General features: G+C 39.6%; 1 protein-coding gene across 12 annotated transcripts in view; it reads right to left on the reverse strand.

Annotated features, from left to right (window-relative positions):
• Window positions 1-528: 528 nt before the first annotated feature.
• The window catches only part of ZFAND6 (zinc finger AN1-type containing 6), a 36,776-nt gene continuing 17,031 nt past the window's right edge, over window positions 529-20,273 (reverse strand). For 11 of the 12 annotated variants that reach the window (XM_072933715.1, XM_030281092.4, XM_030281097.4 and 8 more), the window contains 5 exons: window positions 11,872-12,041; window positions 10,678-10,789; window positions 8,450-8,550; window positions 2,089-2,202; window positions 529-1,496 (listed from right to left, as the gene is read on the reverse strand). In XM_072933715.1, the coding sequence (XP_072789816.1) occupies window positions 1,348-1,496; window positions 2,089-2,202; window positions 8,450-8,550; window positions 10,678-10,789; window positions 11,872-12,022 (627 nt within the window). In that variant the 5' untranslated portion in view covers window positions 12,023-12,041 and the 3' untranslated portion in view covers window positions 529-1,347. Of the gene's footprint in view, window positions 1,497-2,088; window positions 2,203-8,449; window positions 8,551-10,677; window positions 10,790-11,871; window positions 12,042-17,024; window positions 17,041-20,273 lie in introns of those variants that run through there. The other variant, XM_072933714.1, reaches the window with a different exon arrangement.

Consider the following 20,273-nt stretch of genomic DNA (forward strand, 5'->3'; position numbering starts at 1 on the left):
CTGTGCTGTGTAAGAGGAAGTTTAGCAAATGCTCTGAGGAAATACAGGCTCTCTGACCCATGATAAAACAGACCATTACTGAAACTTGCCAGTAAGTTATTTATTCCTTCCTTCCTTTACTATAAGCTCCATGTGCCTCATAGATTGTGGTTAGGCCATTTCTGCAAGCACAACCCACTCCATTTATTATTTGGTCTTGCAGATTACTTTCTCTAACTACCAGAGAAAGCTCCTTCTGCTGCACAGTTTATATCCTAAATGTAGTGTTTTATCTACTAATTGCCAGCCACAGCTTTTTAAGAGCATTCTGAATTTTAAGATCAACAGACAAGGTCTGGAATCTGCAGTGTCTCTGGTAGTTACAGGTGAAAATATAAAAAAAAACCCATCAGAATTTAGCTGGCATTGGGATACATGTGGTAGCTGTGAATAAATACACTTTAAGCAAAGGAATCATCAATGGAAGGTCCCTATTAAAATAAAGCAAGAGAAAGCCAACTTACATATGCCAGTGACAGCCACAGGGGCTCGGATTTTTTTAAATTTTATTTAATCAAAGTTAAGACGTGGATAAACATAAATACAGCACAGGTACTTCAGATCATTCTTCATATTTGTGTACAGACAAACTGATGGATGTAATCCCAATGAAAACTGCAGTCAATGAAGTGCATACAGCCTTCCCCCCACACACACAAAAACAACCCCAATTAAAAAAAAAAAAAGAAAACAAAAAACCCCACACAATCTCAGCACACACTCTCATTATAAATGATTCATACATAAATAGGTAGAGGGTGCAAACAAGCTAATATGCCAACATGTATAACCTCTCGTTAATGGGAAAAAAAAACAGAAGCAGCCATAATGATTAAAATACATTCAGTTACTGATAACTAGTTGTGCCATACAAGGCATTATCAATAAAAAAAAAAAAAAGGAAATTGTGCTGCAGAGAAAAGCTATATACAACAAGAAAATAAACTGCAAAGTTAACGCATGCATGTTTTATCCTGGAAAAGCACAGCCCTCCAATATTTTCTCCATGTTTGTTATAAAAGCCCTCTGCACTCAACTAAAATTAAAATGATCTTAAAGGATAATACTTGTAAAGTTTACTTAAGTCTTCAGCCACAGAAAACTGCAATGAAAATAATGTTCAGAGTCATTTTCAAAACAAAAAAAAACCCCAAAAAACAAAAAAATCTATTCATCTGATGACATGCATGATTAAAAGGTCTAGGCAAGATACACTGCTCTACGTTCCTGATGACTAAGGAAAAAAGCTCAAGTCAATTTAATCTGCAGATGGTCAGAAGATTTTTGTATTCCAGCAGAAGCAGCAGTTCAGATCTTCTGGATCTTTTCCCCAACAACTACAGGATTCTCTTTTCTGATTTTCTCAGCAGCATCAGCTTTGTAATTGTAAGAGCAACTGTGTACATCGGAGTAACGGTGCATCCCACAGTAAACGTTCCCACACCGACATTCGAACCCTGTGGACAGAAACAGCTGCTTAGGCATTTCAACATTCATAATGGCACTGGTTTGCTTTAAATCCTGAATGTGTTCACTCACTAGCAATAAATCTCAGTCACCAGTGCCAATCAATCAGCCAAAGAGCTCTGCTGCAGAAAGCATAAGAATCACAAGTAATACATTTTTAAGTGATTACAGTAAGATTTGACTTGACTATTCCTTCTTTTTGCATGACACTCTAGCACAGAACATTCCTAGAGGACTCCTGCTCTTTTGCTATGTTTATGAATATTCACCCTCCAGAACTCAAGCCCTTTCACAGGACAACTGCAAAGCTGGCTAGTGAATGGCAGCAAGCTATCATCCAATTCCTCAGCTAAGCAGACTTCCAAAAGGAAGTATTTGGAATTATGAACTTCACTTTAAGAGAGGAGGCTGTAAAACAAAATGATACATGAATGACTTATCTAGTAAGAGTCAGCTGAAAGCACCTTTGACTGTTATTTCAAATTAATATCAAATGACCATGCCCTATTTTCCCTTTAAGATAACATTTCAAAGGGCCCAAGCCTAATCAAGACTAAGGAAAATGAAATCAGTGTTTCTTACCAGTCAGTCCAACCTTCTTCCTGCACATGAAACAACGATTCTTTTTCTGTTTTGGTTTGTCAAGTGACTTGTCCTGTTCTTCAGGTGCAGGCTCTGCATTCTCTGACACTGAAGCTGACATTAAAAAAGTTAGTAAGAACAGTGGAGAAAAAAGTCTGTCTCTGCCTTTTAAGTCCTACAATAATCTAAAGCCCATGTTGTGCATTTGGACATTTTGCTGCAGCTTCCATTTCTGAAGTGCATTGGTCTCTCTGTAGCAACTGGAACTCCCTCCTTCTAGACCTTCAATATAACTTAAGAAAAGAACACACCAAATCCTTGAAAATACCATAAAACCAACCAAAACAGTAAACATTAAGTTTAACAGCAAGATTAGTACTGTCAGATCCAGGAAGAAAATCCAACAGCCAAGTGTTTCCCAAGCACAGTGTTACTCGCCCATCTCCCAAAATCTGCTTGCAAGAAGCACTCTATGCAACAGGATCAGTTGAGCCAAACACCCTCTTTCAAATCCTGAATCAACGTTATTTTTGCTGAAGATTGCAACACAGAGGCCACACAAAACAGAGTGTTTCAGAACAATCCCTACCAGTGCGATGCTGCTGCTCTTTCACACCTGGGAAAAGCCTACACACAACATAAATCACTACCTGGGGTGAGAAACACCAGCTCAAGAGACCCAGACTTAGAGGTGGAACTACACTGCACTGGAGCCCAGAAGGAAGCAGGTAAAAACCTAATTTTAAAGGCATTTCTCCTAAGGCATCTTTCAACCTACTTTAGTGCTCTCTCACATCTAAAAGAAATGGGTTACAGGTTGTGTGGGAGAGTATGAACAAGTAATAGTAGTATTTGCCTGAGTCAGGTAAAAATAGAAGTTGGCTGGTTTTCCTCAAGTATTTGCAGATTCCTTACATTGCAAAGCAGAAATAGCAACAAAAAAAAAACCCAACTTCATTTCAAGAAGGGATAAGAGCCAACCTCTGCCTACCAGACATAGCTAGACCACAGCAGGACAAGACTCCAGTGAGTAAGACACACAGAAGTTGGGAGTATTTGCAGCAAAGAACAAAAGCAAGCTCCAGCTGGGAGGAGTGTGGATGGAAGCAGAGCTAGAACCAGTGCTGTAAGGAAGGGAATACAACAGCAAGCTCAGACATTTGTCAGGGAAAAAGCTGCAGGCATCTCTGTGCAGCTGGACTTTTGTTTGTCAGAGACTGTCAGATGCAGTTCTGTGCCAGCTCTTCACCAGCTGACAGCTCTTCTGCATGACAAATCCAGTGGGGTTTTTTCATGTGCTGCTGTTCTGATCTTTTGGGGTTTTTTTTGAAAGGAAAGGGCACTCATCACTTTCGCTATGTATCAAAACATTGTACTAAGCAACATCAGTGGATAGCAAGATACCTGATCACCAGCAAAGACTTTGCCTGAGGGGACAGTATATTCCACAGGTTAATCTAGCAAAGATACTATTATACATGGTCTATTAAATTATTCTCAGCCACCATCTATGTTACAAGCAGAGCTTCTTTGTCCTGAAATTTATAACAATTCATAGTTTGCAAAACAAAAAAGGTTCAACAGCTTTAAATGGCTGTTAAAGGGTACATTTCTGATTTGGCATAATATCAAAAGGATTGCAAGGTAAGAATCAAAATCAGCAAGGACTAAAAGAGGTGAGGTAAGTACCAGAAGGGGTAAGACTTACTCAAACGAACTTTTGTAGTTTTACAGAAAACAGATATTGCAGCCTTTATTAATTCATTAAGATGTATTCATGCCATGAGCTAACATTCTCCAATTTGCATTTCCTGCTGTAGCAAAATCCAGTTACCTCAATCTAAGTTTCACTAAGAGCCTCTGTAACTATTAGCTAAATTTAGGAAAAACTGGCACTCTTCCCTGCATAACAAAGCTCTCATACGCCCTTGCTTACATTTTCTTTGTGCGTATGGCTCTCACATTAAAAAGGTTTAAAAATATTTAAGAGCTACTGCTCAATGTAGAAGAATCTTCCCACTTGGTTCTACTGCACCACAAGTCACTTCGTATCTACTGTAGTAACCATAAACTTTAGGTCTCAATTTGCTCTTGAATAGAAGCTAGAGATATGGAGCAAAATCCTCTATGACAATCACAAATATCCCAACCACTTTAGATGACCAAGTGCCACTGTTCAGTCTATAAGCTACCAGTGATGACCACAGCAGAAAAAAGTCAGGTAAGATGCAATACTGTCCAGCTTGGAGCTTGCAGGAAATATGTTGCAGCCACTCCCAACTGCTGGACTTTACATGGATTCCAGGATGCTGCTGCCTGCTCTCCTTGAACCAAGTCATCCCTTCCCCCAGCCCAAGAACAGAAGCCCTGGCAGCAGCAGTACAAGCTGCCAACTAACCAAATAGGAGTAAAGTATAAACACAGTCATATTTCTGGAGTTGACAAGTGGGGCTGGTCACTAGAAGTTCCCTAATTTACAGAACATGTTCCTAGCTGACCAAAACAAGCACAGCCTGGATTTCTTCCTAAAGGCACAAACTTTTCCTATTGCTTTGCTTGTGCAAACCCCTGCCTGAGCTTCAGCGTGCTCTGACTGACCACAGAAACAGCAGCCACATGGCAAAATGCACTCCAGCCTGTACCCCTGCAGGCACAACACAGCTCTGTGTGTGCAGCAAGACACCCAGTGCCTCACCTGTTCTCTCTCTCAATGTTTTATATTCATCACCCTGCATTACTGGGCCGAGATTTTAAAAGAAAAATGTTTCTCATTCCTACAGAAGAGCATGAAGAGCTACATTGACTTCTTAAGGGCATTTCACTAGGCCTAGTAAGAACCCCCACACCTCCAGAGGAGTGAAATGTGAAGTCAATCCAAAGGAGAATATCACTCACTACTTGTGAACATTTTAAACTGACAATCAGCCTAAAATACACTGTTTCAAAACAAATTAAGTGAGATCACACTCACCCACAAAATTTAAATTTTTCTGTTGAGTGTTTCCTCTTCTCCTGGAGCATTCACATAGTATATCAGGATATGCTGTATTATTTGATACACTTGTATCATAATCATACTCTACCTCTGAGTCGCTGGTACTATCACAAAAGTGAGAAGCATCCACCAATTCCCTTCCAGTACTGTCTACTGAGCCAACCCTGATAAGGCCCACTGAAGCTGAATCCATCAGCCCAACTGCATTCACCTTAGGTCCAAGTAACCCCAACATAAAATTCTGTAGCAACCTAATTATTTTAATATCAAATCTTTTACGATCTAGTTTGAACTGTTTAACCTCACTAAAATCCAGATATGCAGAAAATCAGGTGACTTCATTCAGAACAGCCATGTACCTTTTAGACAGTTATTCCAATCTAACTTTGTACTTTGGTTTTTCAAATAATAACCACACCACATGACGTGAGTGATGGCATTTTGCAATGCTAATGGTACATGCTCCTCTCCAATTTTCAACAGGCTTGAAAATCACAGAGGCTGTTTTCAACCTCAGAAGTTTTCAGCCTCAGAGGGGCTGAGTCCATCCATTAGTTGGATTTATACTTTTACCTCCACGTTCTTCAGTTGTAGGAGCTCCATAATGTTTGTGGTGGAGTCCTTCTGCCTTCCATGACAAGTTTCACTTACCTTTAAAATCCTCCCTGAACCAGAAGCATGAATCCTTAACCTGGGTGGTTTTAACTCCTTTACCCCAGAGAAGTGAAGCACCTCTTTACCTGCTTGCAGGCAGCCCTGTTAATCCTCTGGCTAACAAATCAGGAATCCTGACTGGCTAATCCTAACAGGGCCATCATGTTGAGCAAAAGGTACAATAGCCCAGGAGGTAATTAAAATTACTTGGAGAGATGCTCAGAAAGCTGCTAGAACAGCTGGACTGTACTTAATGAATTTCATTTTAGGTCATTTTTAATGGCATGTTCATGGTATTTAAGAAAATTAAAGTTAAAAAAATTTCTATTAGTCCTTATCTTAGAGCATCTGGGCTTTTGCACTGTTCCACAGGCATCATCATACAAACACTAGCTCTAAAGTCTACACTTATTAACATATTCTAGAGTTTTCCTCTATTTCTTCTGCAATGCATAAATCCAACAAAGACAAATCTGAAGTGCTCTTTGGGAATTTTATCCCTTTGTAGTTTTAGCTTGACTGCAAACAGCAAGGATTGTGTTGCATGCAGCTCAAGTCTCATTTATCTGTCTGCTTTAGAAGAGTAATAATAGTAATCTAAGAAAGCTTAATTATTTACCCAGTCCTTCATTCAATGTTGTTGTAGCCTAGTAATTTTTGTTAAATGGCAAGTTAAGGGGACCTCGGCTGAACACAATACAAAACTTACACCAGCAGCATAGAACAACTCGCCCCAGAACAACATTCCCACAAGGCAAGATTTTATCAAAATATATACTGACATTATTTCTCCTGTTCCCCTACATCAACACAAGTACTATTGGACACACTTCACTCTGGAACCAAGGAGCACACTGCTGAGAATTTTTTTTTCTACATGTTAGAAACTTAGGCAACGCTAGAAAACCCCCTTGGATTCACATGCTTGTATTACACGCTTGTCAGCAACCTAAAACTCAAATTCCAAAAAAAGAAACTTCAGGATGCACAGCTATGACAGCAATTCAATGAAATCCCTCTCAGCATCCACTCTAAGCTGCTTTCCTTCCAAACTTATATTTTGAAATAAAAAAACTTAAAAACTGGAAACACTACATTTCCTATGATTTCCAGTTAAAGGACAACACCGAAGGAACTCTTAAGGAAGTAAGGCCAACCCTGCCAGAGAGTTATAAATAGGGATGGTAACTTAGAACTGCAACTACATGCTGGTGATGTTCCTAGTTTAAAAATGAGGGTACAAAGAAAAGGACAGAGGACACAATTGAGTAACCTAAACACCCGATATACATTGATCCTGCAGATATATCCCTAAATTCAAAGTTTCTGTTGAGAAATCTTATCTTCTCATAAGGAGAATGAGCTTGAGAGGTGGAGAATTAGAAGCAGCACAAATTTCCCAAGTGTGTAAGAAGAGACATAACTCTGAAAAGTTGCTGGGAAAAAAGTCTTTTGACAGGCCCAAGACACCTCAGTGGCAGGGTTAATAAAGTAAAGCACTGCCTCTGTCTCCCAATGAAAAACCAGTAGATTCATTGTCAAAATTCAGACAAGAGCTCTTGGGTCCAGAACACAAACTTCCTAACAGGCATTAGAGTGTATCTCTAGAATGTTTATTTTCAAGAGTAAACATGTTTATAATTGACAACTCAAAGGTTAGCAAAGGTGGCAAAAAAAATGGAATTAAAAGCTTTTCTCCCAAGTTTATTAACCAAGGAGACAACCTTACTCAGCACAGTAGCTGACTAATGACACCTATATTCCATCCTACAGAAAGGGACAGGTCAGGTTTAGAAAAGTATCTGAAAAGCAAAGCTTTGATACCAGAGATACAGTCAAAGAACTAATATTTATAATGTTTAAGTGGAATTACAAGTTGTATCTGTAAAAAACCCACACTTCTATGTTTTTCTAAACAGAAAAGTAATCCTCCCCACTACAACGTAAACAGTCTCAGCAGAAGGCAGAATACTTACTGACTTACCTTTAAATACCTTTCATAATGCCTATAGGTTACCAGTCTGAGCACATTTTGTATACTATTTTAGCATTTCCTAAGAAATACTATTACATTTTTTTTTAGTCTTAAGCTCTGAAAGTCTGCACACATAGAAAACAAGAAAAAAGTGAAAAGAAACTTTACATTGTACCAGCAAGAAGGATTTTAGGCCAATATAGTTAATTCTCTTAGCCACTGTATTTTACATAGCCTGTGGATTGGTAATTTTATATTTGGTAAGTTAATTTCAGTAGTTCAAAATCTTACACCACTACAGTTCAGAGATAAAAGATTCTTTTATAGGTGTTACCTATACTGACCCTGTTCTGGCAATGGCTATGTCAAACACCCTCTAGCACAAATATACTCAAACTTCTGATATGTGCTGTAAATGGTTACTCTGAGAAGTAACAGATACTCAAAACTCTACTCAGGTTTAACAGCCATGGCAGAGACAGAACAGGATGTTGATTTATGATGTACATTTCCAACACCAATTAAAACACTTGTTTATGGCAGACGCTGACATCGCCAATTAAAGTTTTGGTTTCACTTGCCATTTAAGAAAAGAAATTTTATTCTTATTTTGCCTTATGATTTCACAGAATCTTTAAGTTTGAGAATCAGACATGTTTGAACAGGAGTGTATTAAGAACAGCTGAAGTTTAAAAAGCATTATTCATAAGTTCTGTCACTGAAAACTAGGCACCAACCTTGCAACTCTTCTGTCTCAGGTACTGTTTTGTCCACAGCCGTACTATCCAGTTGGGATGATGCTACAGATTCTGTTAAAAGTGACTGACTGGACACAGGGCTGAGGAGCAAAAGAAGAAAATTATGATTTTTATGATGCATTTCCACATTCTTTTCCAGTAAGATACATTAGGACACCTCTTGATGAAAAGGTATCCCAGAACATTTCACTCTGAAGTTGTTTCTGTAACCGCTTAAAACTGTTACAATCTGAACTGACACAAAAAGTAAACATTTTCTTTAAACTCATACTGAATGCAACAAAACAGTTCCACTATAAAAAAGGAAGAATGCTTTGGGTGGTTTGGCATACCATCATTCCACACAGAAGCAACAACGCAACATTCAATATGCAAGGATCTTTATAACGAAAGTCAGAAAGATAATTGTAGAGGAGATAGTTTCAGTGTTCTGGTGATATGAACAAGAAAATTGCAGCATGTCAGTGTTTCCAGTTAGAAAGCTGCAGCAGCTGCACATAGAACCCCTTGGATTTTCTCAGTGTAAAGTGGTGCAGGCTGAGCTTCCCAACCCTTTAGCCATACTGCTCAATCAGTATGGCTGAACAGCTCAAACAGCATGGCTGAACACTCACCAAGGAACACCCTGAGCAGTTTAGAGGGAGCAATTCAACACTAGCCATGACTCCTGGACAAGCTGCTCATCCAGCAGCTCTCCTATGGAACAAGACAGAGCTCAAGTCCCAAGTGAGAGGTAGCACTATCTCATTTGCATTTGTTTTCTTCCTTTCCACTCAGGCATTCACTCTGAAGGCAAAAACCAGATTATCCAGCAGCCCATGAACCAGCACTCCATGGCACAACCAGAGCACTGGAGCTGCAATTTTAATTGTCAAGAACTGTGTGTAGGTCTTGAACTGCCTGTCTGGCCACCTACAAAAGGACATTGTCAATTAATTTAATCTGTCTTCAGAGTATCATAAGCCTGAGGTATTGCTTCCAGAGACTGAAGCTGAATTCCTGCTATTTTTTATTTTGAAAACAACAACCCAAGCAAGTGACACTGATTTTTTTCAAGTGCAAGTCTAAGAGCAACCATCCACTCCTTTCTCCTGCAGCCAGTAATCAAGCCAGTGATCAGTGAGGTACTTCTGTTCTTTCATTTTATTGAAGTTGTGAGAGAACAAAGGCAAGGTACTGTGATTGGTTCACATCTGTGCATTGACCTGGATGCACTTTTTTTTTTACACACATCAGAAGACTTGTTTCAGGGTAAGACATGTATTTTCTATCCCAGCTATAAATCTCAGAATGGAAAGACTAAATATAGCATCAAGCATGGCACCTAGATCTCAGTTCATATGCAGGATCCAAGCATGAGATAACACCTCCTATAAAAAGCTAGGGAGCAGAAAAGTCTGAACAGAATCAGTCAGCAGTAACTGATGGAATCACCCTTAGCCTGTGTTCTACTACATTCATTTTTTTAAAGAAAAGTTGAAATGAGTATTACTGCAAGTTTAGCTTCCATAGTATATAACACACTAACACTTTTCACTCAAAATTTCCAAAGCACTTAAGTTGCTGTTGATTGTGTCATTCTAAACTGAAATGGAGCTGCTAAATATAAACAAATATTTAGCTTTTACAAATGGAGAACACTTAGTAAGTCTGAGTGATTTATAAGAGGACATTATGTATCCTTGAATAATCCAGATGGAAATTACTTGTTTAATAAGAGATCAGTTCAGTAGCACAACTTGTACCAAGACTTGTGTCATTACCCTGTTCTAGTACTCTCCACTTCTTGCAAAGCAACTGGCTTGTTAACGCATTATCATACACTTATTTATGAGAGCTCTAGTAAACAGCTCCCTGCCATTTTACAAAATCCTCACATGTCTAGGATGAAAAGAATTCTCCTTTGGTAAATGTACAACTGAAAGTTGAGGAAGCAGAAGAGCAGCCAGACAAATCTCTGTAGAACAGAAGCTGACAACTTCTATTTGAGGCTAAATTCTAAAGACAAATTTCCATTTGAATGCCAGATGAAGCACAAAGATCTGCTAGCATTCACCCTGAGATCCCATGCTTTAAAGTTAGCACTGAAATCTTACACCTTTTCCTAATCCTGGTTCCAGCATTTAATTATGCAGGATCAGCACACTTCATTTAATCATTTTGACAGAGATTTTTCTGTAAAGACACAGCAGACTGAAGCACCTTACCTTGGCTGCATAGATGGAGTCGATGTAGAATCTAAAGTGGACTGAGTTTCCTGGGCGCTGCCCTCTGTGCACTGGACCGGTAAGGACTCGGTGATACTACTGACAGAGGCTGCTGCAAGACACACCCAGGGAAAATGTGTTATGCTGCTTCCTGGGATTACAAAAGTTACACACTGCATTTACTCTTCGACCCCTACAACACCAGTCAGGAAAATAATTGAATCTCTGCCTACACCATAAGGAAACTTAATTTTACGAAAAAGTAATTATGTTTGGCCATATTTTGACCTCATTCCAACCCCATGCCCCCAGAATTTATATTGCAGAAAATTCTGAAGCTGGAGTTTTAAAGCAGTTACTATTTTTCACCAATTAAAGCATCTACAAGCAGCTTTCTCAGTATAAACTGGTGTAATCTGATATGAGATGCTGATGTTTTGTTTAAAAAACCAAGATGGATCCATGGGAACACCAGTATAACATCCTAATGCCAACTCCAGATGCATTTTGAAGGTGTAGAACCCAGATCCCCAGATTTCAATAGAAGATACAGCTTCCATTTAAAAGGTCAGGCTGAAGAAAGGCAACAGTACACAGGGCACTGGGCCAAAAAGAACAGAAAGTATGTGAAGTTAAGGAAAAACCATTGTTGCCTTTTCCCAACCTGGAAATGAAACTCAAGATAATTTTAGTAAGGAGGTAATCTAAGAGCAGATCTTTCCTTGAAGGCCTTCAGGGGCAGATAAGGAAAGATGTCCACAAAAGCCCTGGAAAACCTTCAAAAGCAAAGGCATCACTATCAAGTGTTTACAGGTTAATCTTTCAGAATGAGGTCACAGAGATGAAGTATCTGTTCTTAAAAAGCTTTTCACAAGCATTCCCCAAACTCAATCCTATTTCTGTCAGCAATTTCAGCAAAAATATGTTGTAGTGTTTCTGCATTTTTGTAATTTCAAATCAGAAACACTCAAATGAATACAAAAGGTATTAGTGATAACCTACTTCTGAGCAGATTAGTGGCAACACAATTACATTATGAGCATTCCATCCAAACTCATTCCACAAGGTAAGATGCTGGAATGAAATGGTTTGCACTAATGCTCCTACAATCGGTATCTGGACACTGCCAGGAAGCTGCTGCCAGCTGTGCAAGGTTGAGCTGCTGACACACACACGTGTGCTGGGGTTACTTACCAGGAGGGCTAATTCTACCATTGCTGTTCTGCCTTTGGAGGTGCTCTTTGTAGCACACTGAACACATGCCATTCGTGCGAGGGTTCCCGTAAAATCCGCAGCCAGTGGAACAAAGCATAGGCACTTGGCTACGGTTCGTTTCTTGAGCCATTCTCCCTTCTTCTATAAACCTGAAATTGATACACACAACCCACTATTTAGAGGCCTGAGAAAACCCTTCTTTTACAGCTGATGTTTGAAAATCTGGAATTTCCTATAGCTCAGCAAAAAGAACATAGAGAAAAAATGCCTTGTGGGTAACTCAGTGCCCTTTCCCAAAAAGTCTATAAAGTCTGCCCAATAACACACAGTTCTATGTAGGCTTTGCATGACCCACCCTCCCAGCCCCACCAATTTATTTTCAATATATACCCCACAAAGAAAAGTAATATTATTAAATATTGGAAGTATTACTGCTTCTGGCAGCCAGGTAAGGGGAGCAGGGGAGGGGAACACTTATGCTGAAACCTGAACACCTGATACTGTGCAAGAGAACTGTAAAATAGAGACAAGCCATGGTAACACAGGATTACTTGCTGCATAATTATAATTAACAACAGTCACATGAATTCACATGTCACTGTTTAGTCACTGCGTCATTGGTGAAAGACAACACGACTTCTTACCACAAACCCCACACTGTGATTTCTCACACACTGAGAGAAAATAGCCCTAACAGTCAAAAATACTAGACCATGTACACATAACCTTCTATTTATAAATTTTGTGGGAAAATATAATAAAAATGAGAAGAGATATATGAGTTAAGAGATATATGATATATAAGCTGCTGCATTATTCAACATCCTTATATTTGGTTGTTATAAAGACTGAGTCATTTTTTCGCCCCCCCAACTTGTATTAATCAAATTTACAGATATTTGCAAGACATTACAAGAAAATTAAAACAAATGACAATTTCCACCAGTTTCTGAGGCTCCAACTATTATCAAGTGGTCTAACTTCCAAGTAATATTTCACATGTTATTTCATAAGATAAAATTAATTTACCATTTTCCCCCTCCATAAATACACAACTGTACTTCTTTTTCAACAATTTTGAAAGAAAAACATAGCTTCACATTAAGAAACTGGATATATCAAGGTTACTTATTACTTATACTAAATTCACAATCAACTTAGGTCTACTACTTCCCAATTAAAAAGTAAGCTAAAGCATAGGAAATTTTAATTCTTGCAAGTCAAGCTGAAGATAAGCAATATTACTGAAAAATAAAATCAATCTAAGTCATACCAGCATACATTTCAAACAAAAAGAAAGAAATCCAGAGGGAAAGGGGTTTCAAGATACTTGAACACTTCACCAATTGCAATATTACAAAATTAGATGAAACCATAGTAAGAAGTGCCACAGTAAAAAAGACCTCCTTTTACATAAGATGCATTCAAAGCCAAACACAAACAACATTCCCATTATTTTGTTTCCAGAAAAATCTCGTCTCCTCTCACACCCACATCCACTCCATTGTTTTTATTTCCCCAAAACGTATGAAATTGATACCAAGAGCAAACCTCTGGGTTGCAAAGCCAACAGCAACACAGAAACAAATCAAGTCTTCTGCTCACAGCAATAAAGTACGCTATGGACAAGGAAGGATTCAAGATCTAAGACAAGGAAGATGTACAGGCAGGAAGACAACCAAAATCTGATAGTATCTTTTTCAGCTTCAACCTGCAATTAAGCTTATTTCAGCTGTTGACTACACTCCCCCACCCCAACAGAGAATCACTTGCTTTCAACATACAAAGCCCCCATTGACCTCACACGACAGCTAGATTTGATTTTTGCTGAAGTACTGCACTTGTAGCTGAAAGAGCACTTTCATTCCTGCTTTTCTCCAGACAGTCTTTCAGAATGAAACTGCAAATAGTGCATGTGGAATTTAATTCTTATTTCAGAGAAGCCATTTCAGGGAAGTGCAAATGAATATGAGTTTGCTGTGCTTTGGTAACCAGAACCAATTTAAAGCTGAAACCTTACGCAAGTCACTTTTGGCATAGAATGTTAAAGATTGAAAGACTAATTAAAAAAACTTTCAACTGAATATTTCAAGAGCTAATAGAGATTCAATGTCACAATACAGTATTAATCCTTTTAACTTTAGGCAGCAGCATATTAAAGAACCCTACACTAACTTCCAGATTGTACCATGATTTTCTTTCTGTTCAATATTAGCTTCAAGCAGCACATAGTAACCCAGTAACTGCACCAGCCACTGCTAATATTCCCCAACACAACTTGCTGAAGGGACCAGGTTCTAATGCAAACACGAAATAACAATCTCTAACATGGATGTTAAAAAAAATAGTTCTGCTCCAATTCAATAAACAAACTGTAAAAGGTGCCCAAAGATGCCCAGACGGAAAACAAGAAAAGCTGGCCCGAGTTCCAGCTAAGCCAGTTCCCAAGTTCATTAACCAGTGGATCCTGTCACCAGTCAAAGCTCAAGCCACTGGCATGAGGCTCCAGAACACTTCAATCTCCAAGGGGAAGTGCCAGGGATTCTTCTGAAGAGTTTTAATAAGGGCCACAGGAAGCGGAAGATCTTTCATTGGTTGCTAATATTTGAGAAATACAATGAATAAGAGATAGGATCAACCTGACGCAATGTTATGAAGTCAAAGGAGACCTTGCACCAAGACAACAGCTTGTTGGGTATGAAGGGGACAACTGGGTACAACCCACCTAACCCACACAATTACTGCTGTAAACTACCAAAAAAACCCACCAGGAAAAGAAAGGACCATCACCAGCACAAAGTTTTCTGACAGTTCAGTAAGATCAATCAGTTCACATGCAGAAACACAAGCAGAAAGTCCAACACAGGAGAGCCTCTGGGATTGATGTGAGGGAGGATATGTGACCAGGAGGGACAACACATGCTTCAGCAGCTTGTAAGCTCCTGGGATGGTTGAAGTGATCTATCTGAACCCTAAAGCCACAGAATGCCAAACTAATATAATAAACACTCCCATGCTTAGCCCTCCCTTTCAGTGCTCACATGTACCAATATGAAACAAGGAAATGATCAAACTTTAAAGAATTAATCAAACACTCCACCTTCTGCCAATTAGTTTCAACACAGATTGGTTTTTGAGCTCATCTGTCACACGCGTGTGCTATTTGGGCAGGAAAGAGGCTCTAGCTGCAGACACGTGTGGAAATGCCTGTTTCAGCAGCAGAGCTGCTAAGAGAACCACTAGCCAAAAAGAGGCATTGAAAACAGAATGAGAGACCCCAGTACTGGCAGTTCCAGCCTCTCCTGCACACACGCACTCCCGCGGGAGGGCAGGCCCGGATGGCACAGGGATGGCACAGCGCTGCTGCCGCAGGGACTCCCCAGGCAAGCTGCCACCAGCAGAGCTGCCCGACTCTGGCCCCATCTCCCCATCGCAGCAAACACAAGCAGCAAGAGATCACTGAGCAGATGTTTTTGGGGGAGGGAAGGACCTCCCATCAGTCCAGTTCTTGGCTTAGCTTCAGATGATTTTTGTTTCAAAACCGTAATGCCTCACGCAGGAATACGCACAGTATCACCGAGCCCAAACATCCCATAAAGCAGTGGAGGCGTGCAGTCACTGCTGAAACCACTGTCAGAGGGGCAGGCATGCTCCCACAGCTCTGGCCACTGCTCCCCCCATCCCTGCCTGCAGCCACATCAGCTCAGCCATCTCATGGAAACAACACAAATATTTGTTCTGGTGCACTGGAGAGCTTGCTCATCTGATAGAAGATCAACTCCAGAGAAACGACATACACTGCAAAGGAAGTGACATGGCTAAAAATAGGACAACACTTTATTAGGGGCAGCAAGCCCTTGCTGAGCATCGAGTCTACTGTAAAATAAATCCCAAGTGCATACACTATCCATAATGTCAAAAATGGTCTCCCCTAGCTTGGCTTCAGTATGACACTTGAAGCAGCTTCATAGCTGAAATGACAACAAGGTCTTGGGATCAACATGACTACAGGTATGTCCCTCTTGGTTTGAGGTGTCACAAAACAAACGTGGAGCTTGTAAAGCTCCGGGAAATGCCTCTGGGCTCTGCCTGCTCCCCCAGAGCTGTGCCTGCATAGCATTCATAGAGTAATGCTATGAAATCTGAAGGTTATTCTGAATGAAGAATTGGTTTATCTTAAAGAAAAAAACCCAAAACAACAGGGCTCTTTACAGTATGTTAAGCACATTCCCTGCTTTGCTTTACAATATAGTTGTATAACCAGTTGTACGAGCCCTAATGAGAAGGAACAGACTAGAGGGAAGTGCAGGAGCTTTAAACAACTCCTCTCAGTACAACCCCAGAACATCTACTTCATTGAGGATTATGGAATAAACACCCTCTTTCTGTATTAGCTAAAAATTGCTAAACTTCAGCTGAAATTACCTCTGTGTTCTTAAAGCTATTTATTGCCACTAGAAGCATAGCAACATCCAGCTCTGCAGGCTGTCTTCCTTTTCCTACAAATGAGGTTCTTATAGGCTACCTGTTCCTGTTACTCCTGCAATACACAACTTCATTAATTTAATAATGCCCTCTTGCTCCTGCTGCTACAGGTCCTGTCTTTCCTTCTTCACCATCACATCCTCAGAGTAAATTTCTCTCTGCACCAAGCAAAAAATATGCAAAGGACATGCCTATAAAATGTATAGAATTGAAGCTATAGAAACACTAAAGCAATGCAAATCTTCTGGACATCAAGTTCTCTGGAGAAGACACATCTTCCAATACTCTGTAAAGCAAGCAACAAAATACTCATGGACATCTCTCCCACAGAGCAGGCACTGCAATACTGGTCTTCCTCTCCACCACCCCCCACTTCTTTCTTCCTTTCCTCTTAATTAAAATGTTTATATGCCACTAGTTTCAAATAACTGATACCCTAGCTTTATAGGCTTCAAATGTTAATCAGTAAGATCAGAGAGAGCAGCATTTAGCAGGATTAAACACACAAGGTTTAAGAATAATCTCTTTCACTGCTGCCCCCCCCCCCCCCCCCCCCAATTCTAGACAAGAAAAAAAAAATCTGGCACAGAAGCCAGCTCTCTTCATCTGTCTTCCCCAAAGAAAAAGGTCTCTTGAATACCAGTTACCCTCATACTTCAAGTTCTGGTAAGGAAAACAAGCAGATCCTCACATCCTGTAGTACAGTCTTGTGTTCTGCAAACACTCCTAAAATCTGTGACTGGTATGGGAAGGATCCCTCCCAAAAGCTAATGCCGAAACCACCCAAACAGCTTTGTACCTCAGCAGCACAGCAGACACAGTTTGAACCATTCTGATGCCAGCTTTGAAACTGGTGCTCAAAGAGAAAGCAGAACAGTGTGAGCTACTCTTCACTGTCAAAATTAGCACACTGACAGTTTTACCTGACACTCACCTCAAATGATAAATCCAATTTTAACAAGTGATTAAAATATTCCCTCCTCTGTCACAGCCACCTTAATAATGAAGCAGCTCAGCACTGACTGAAGTAGCATCAACACTAATGGTCATTTTCTCTTTGTGCTAATGAAGCATAGAAGAAGCTGCAGAAGTGGTAATGTGTGCTGCTTAGACATAAAAAGCTTCATTCCAAGGACAAATAAGACACAAAGCTGGGCACACAAAAATACACTTCACTTTGCAGCATGTACTGGCACAGATACCCAATACCACCTGTACCACCATATGAAAAGGTAGGCAATAAATAGGAAATGCATTTCTCTACAGACTTATCAAAACAAAGGGCAAATAAAATCCCAAGAACAAAGTTCTGTTGAATCTTGCTGCAGAAGCTCCAAAAGCACTGGCTGTGATCGAGGATACCAGTTCATATTGGAATTTGCTGCTCAGGTGTCCTGCTTCCAGCAGAACACTATTCAGGGTATAAAGCACTAGAATCACAACTTAATAGCAAGCTACAGAAGAGTCCTGGTTTTTTTACTCCATTGCTGTGTCCCAAAAGGCTCCAATTTACATTCACTGAGCAGTTGCTGCTTTAAGGCATTATCATGTCCCAGCAACTTGCTATGGAGCCAAGAAGAACTGGCAGATTTGAATAGGGGCCTCAGTCATTACAGCTCAGCCCAGCTTGCTGGTTGCAGTCAGACATGTCATTTCATCTTACAGCTCACCCTTGCTAAAGCACTGCAGCTGGTTCACATTTGCCAGTACAGCTACATGTGTAGTTACACTCTGACCCAGTTTCATCAGAATGCTTTGAGTTAAAAAAAGTGAATATGGTTAAGGACCAGCTATGCAAGCAGATCTGTAAGGGCAGCGACCTCTTTGTTCCTGTAGCAGCAGAACACACAGCTGCTGCATTTTTCAAAACACAGTAGTTCCAACTTCCTCAGCACCAAGAGAATCCATACATTTTAAAGCTTTCCACTTATTCTACTGAGTCTCCAGTTTCCTTTCTGCTCAAGCAAACTAAAGTTTTAAATTGCAATGTGAAGTTTAATTTATATGACTTCATAACAAAAACAAAATACTCACGCTAGTGACCAAAGACTTACATAAGGCGTTCTTTTAACTCGCTTGACAAGTCATTTAATATCTACTATGTTCCTGTCTATTCCTGTTGAACAGCTTTTTATTTTTGTTTCATTCACAGACTTAATTTAGGCTACAATCAAGTACTTATACTAGACACTCCTAGCAGAAACTTTACAAAAAGTTCTAAAGAGTTAGAGAAGTCCTTTCTTCACTTCCAATTTTTATTAGTTAGCAAGCTTAAATCATACAAGAACTAAAATATAAATAAAACTGGAATCTCAAGAAAGCTGTAGCTCAGATTTAAGATGTCAGAAAGACTGTGAAAGAATCACACTGGTGGAAAAAGATACACTCATGAGAGAGAGAAAGTGGCAGATGGACAGAAAAGAGACAGTTGAGGTCTTAGGAAGGGACAGAACATTAGCAACTTCTATAACTAATCTGAGCCAGAATATCATAAACCCAGGAACACCTGGTACAGACAAAGCCTCTGCTGTTAAAGCGTGTATGCTAAGTACAGCTGACTGCTCTTGTACTCAAGGTTACACGAGGAACAAGAGAACATTTCACTACAACCTCAGCAAGAACAAAGATGCACAGATTCTATACTGGTATCAAGGAGATCACTGATCATAAGGACTCAGCTTTCCTTGCTTGTCTACATACACTATTAATAGATGTTACTTTGAAACTGTAATTACTACTTGTGACCACGCTTAACCTTTGCAAAGTATGGATTACCAGACCCAAAGATTAACTTCTGTAAAAGTGGTACCTCAGACTCTCATTCACCTCATACAAAAGCATCTAATTGCTTCCAGTAACCACTTAAAGTCTACAAACAAAAACAAGCACAAGCAAAATTTTCATACTTCATTTCCAAAGTTTCTAGTATAGTCAACACATCAAATAAAGGGCCAATTCTATAAACGTCATTACCCTGTTGAAGAATAATTCAAAAAAACCTAACAATTAACAAGCAATATAAGAGGTACATTTTATTAGTTAGTTGGAAGAATAATATTTTATCTATTTTGGATTTCAAAGAAGCAGACTACAGACAAAAGAATTTGCATTGGAATGGCAGAAAGCAGCCACAGAGCTACTGGTGTGATGGTGGGATTTTGCAGAAATGACCACTACTTTATGGAGTATCTGCTAAGTCATCTAAAAACTTAAGTGCAGCACTCTGTATAAAGCCTTCAACACTCCTATTTATCATGCATTTCAATCTGAGTCTAAAGCAGCAAAATACAAGTCAGGATGCCAAGGAATCTCACTGTTTGTACATTTAAGCCTGTACATTGGGACTTCCTAGTTTTTCTAAACTAACACTGCAGCACCACTAGAATTAGATCCCTGCATATGACAGCATCCAAACTTCCTGAGATTCAAAGAAAAATAATTTTTTCTTCTCAGAAAATTCAGAAGCTTCTTATTCCCCAGTAGCACAATACATTTGTAAGCACCCCCAGTTCATTCAGCAAACTCCAGTCCAGAGCCACACAGAAATGCTTTCAGAAAGAGGCACCACCAGCATGTTGCAAGTTTCTGTCTCTCCAGTGATGACTATCAGAAAATCTAAGCTGACAAAGCTGCCTTTTTGGAGAGGTCAACCTGAAATGCAAGTGAAAACAACAAAACAAAACCTATACACATAACAAAACTCACTTCTTGGGTTCAAGAGAAAAAACAGCAAATAACCCTTGGAGCTAGACATGCTTGTTTACAGTGAGCCATGACAGGGACCTTCAATAAAGATAACTAGTTAAACATTAAAAGCACTGAGACCAATGCAGTAACTATAGTTGTTCAGTACATAGTAAAGACAATTTCTAAGTGAGTTTACAAAGAAAAGTGAA

Source organism: Taeniopygia guttata, chromosome 10 (genome assembly GCF_048771995.1).
Source record: "Taeniopygia guttata chromosome 10, bTaeGut7.mat, whole genome shotgun sequence".
NCBI classification, from domain to species: domain Eukaryota; kingdom Metazoa; phylum Chordata; class Aves; order Passeriformes; family Estrildidae; genus Taeniopygia; species Taeniopygia guttata.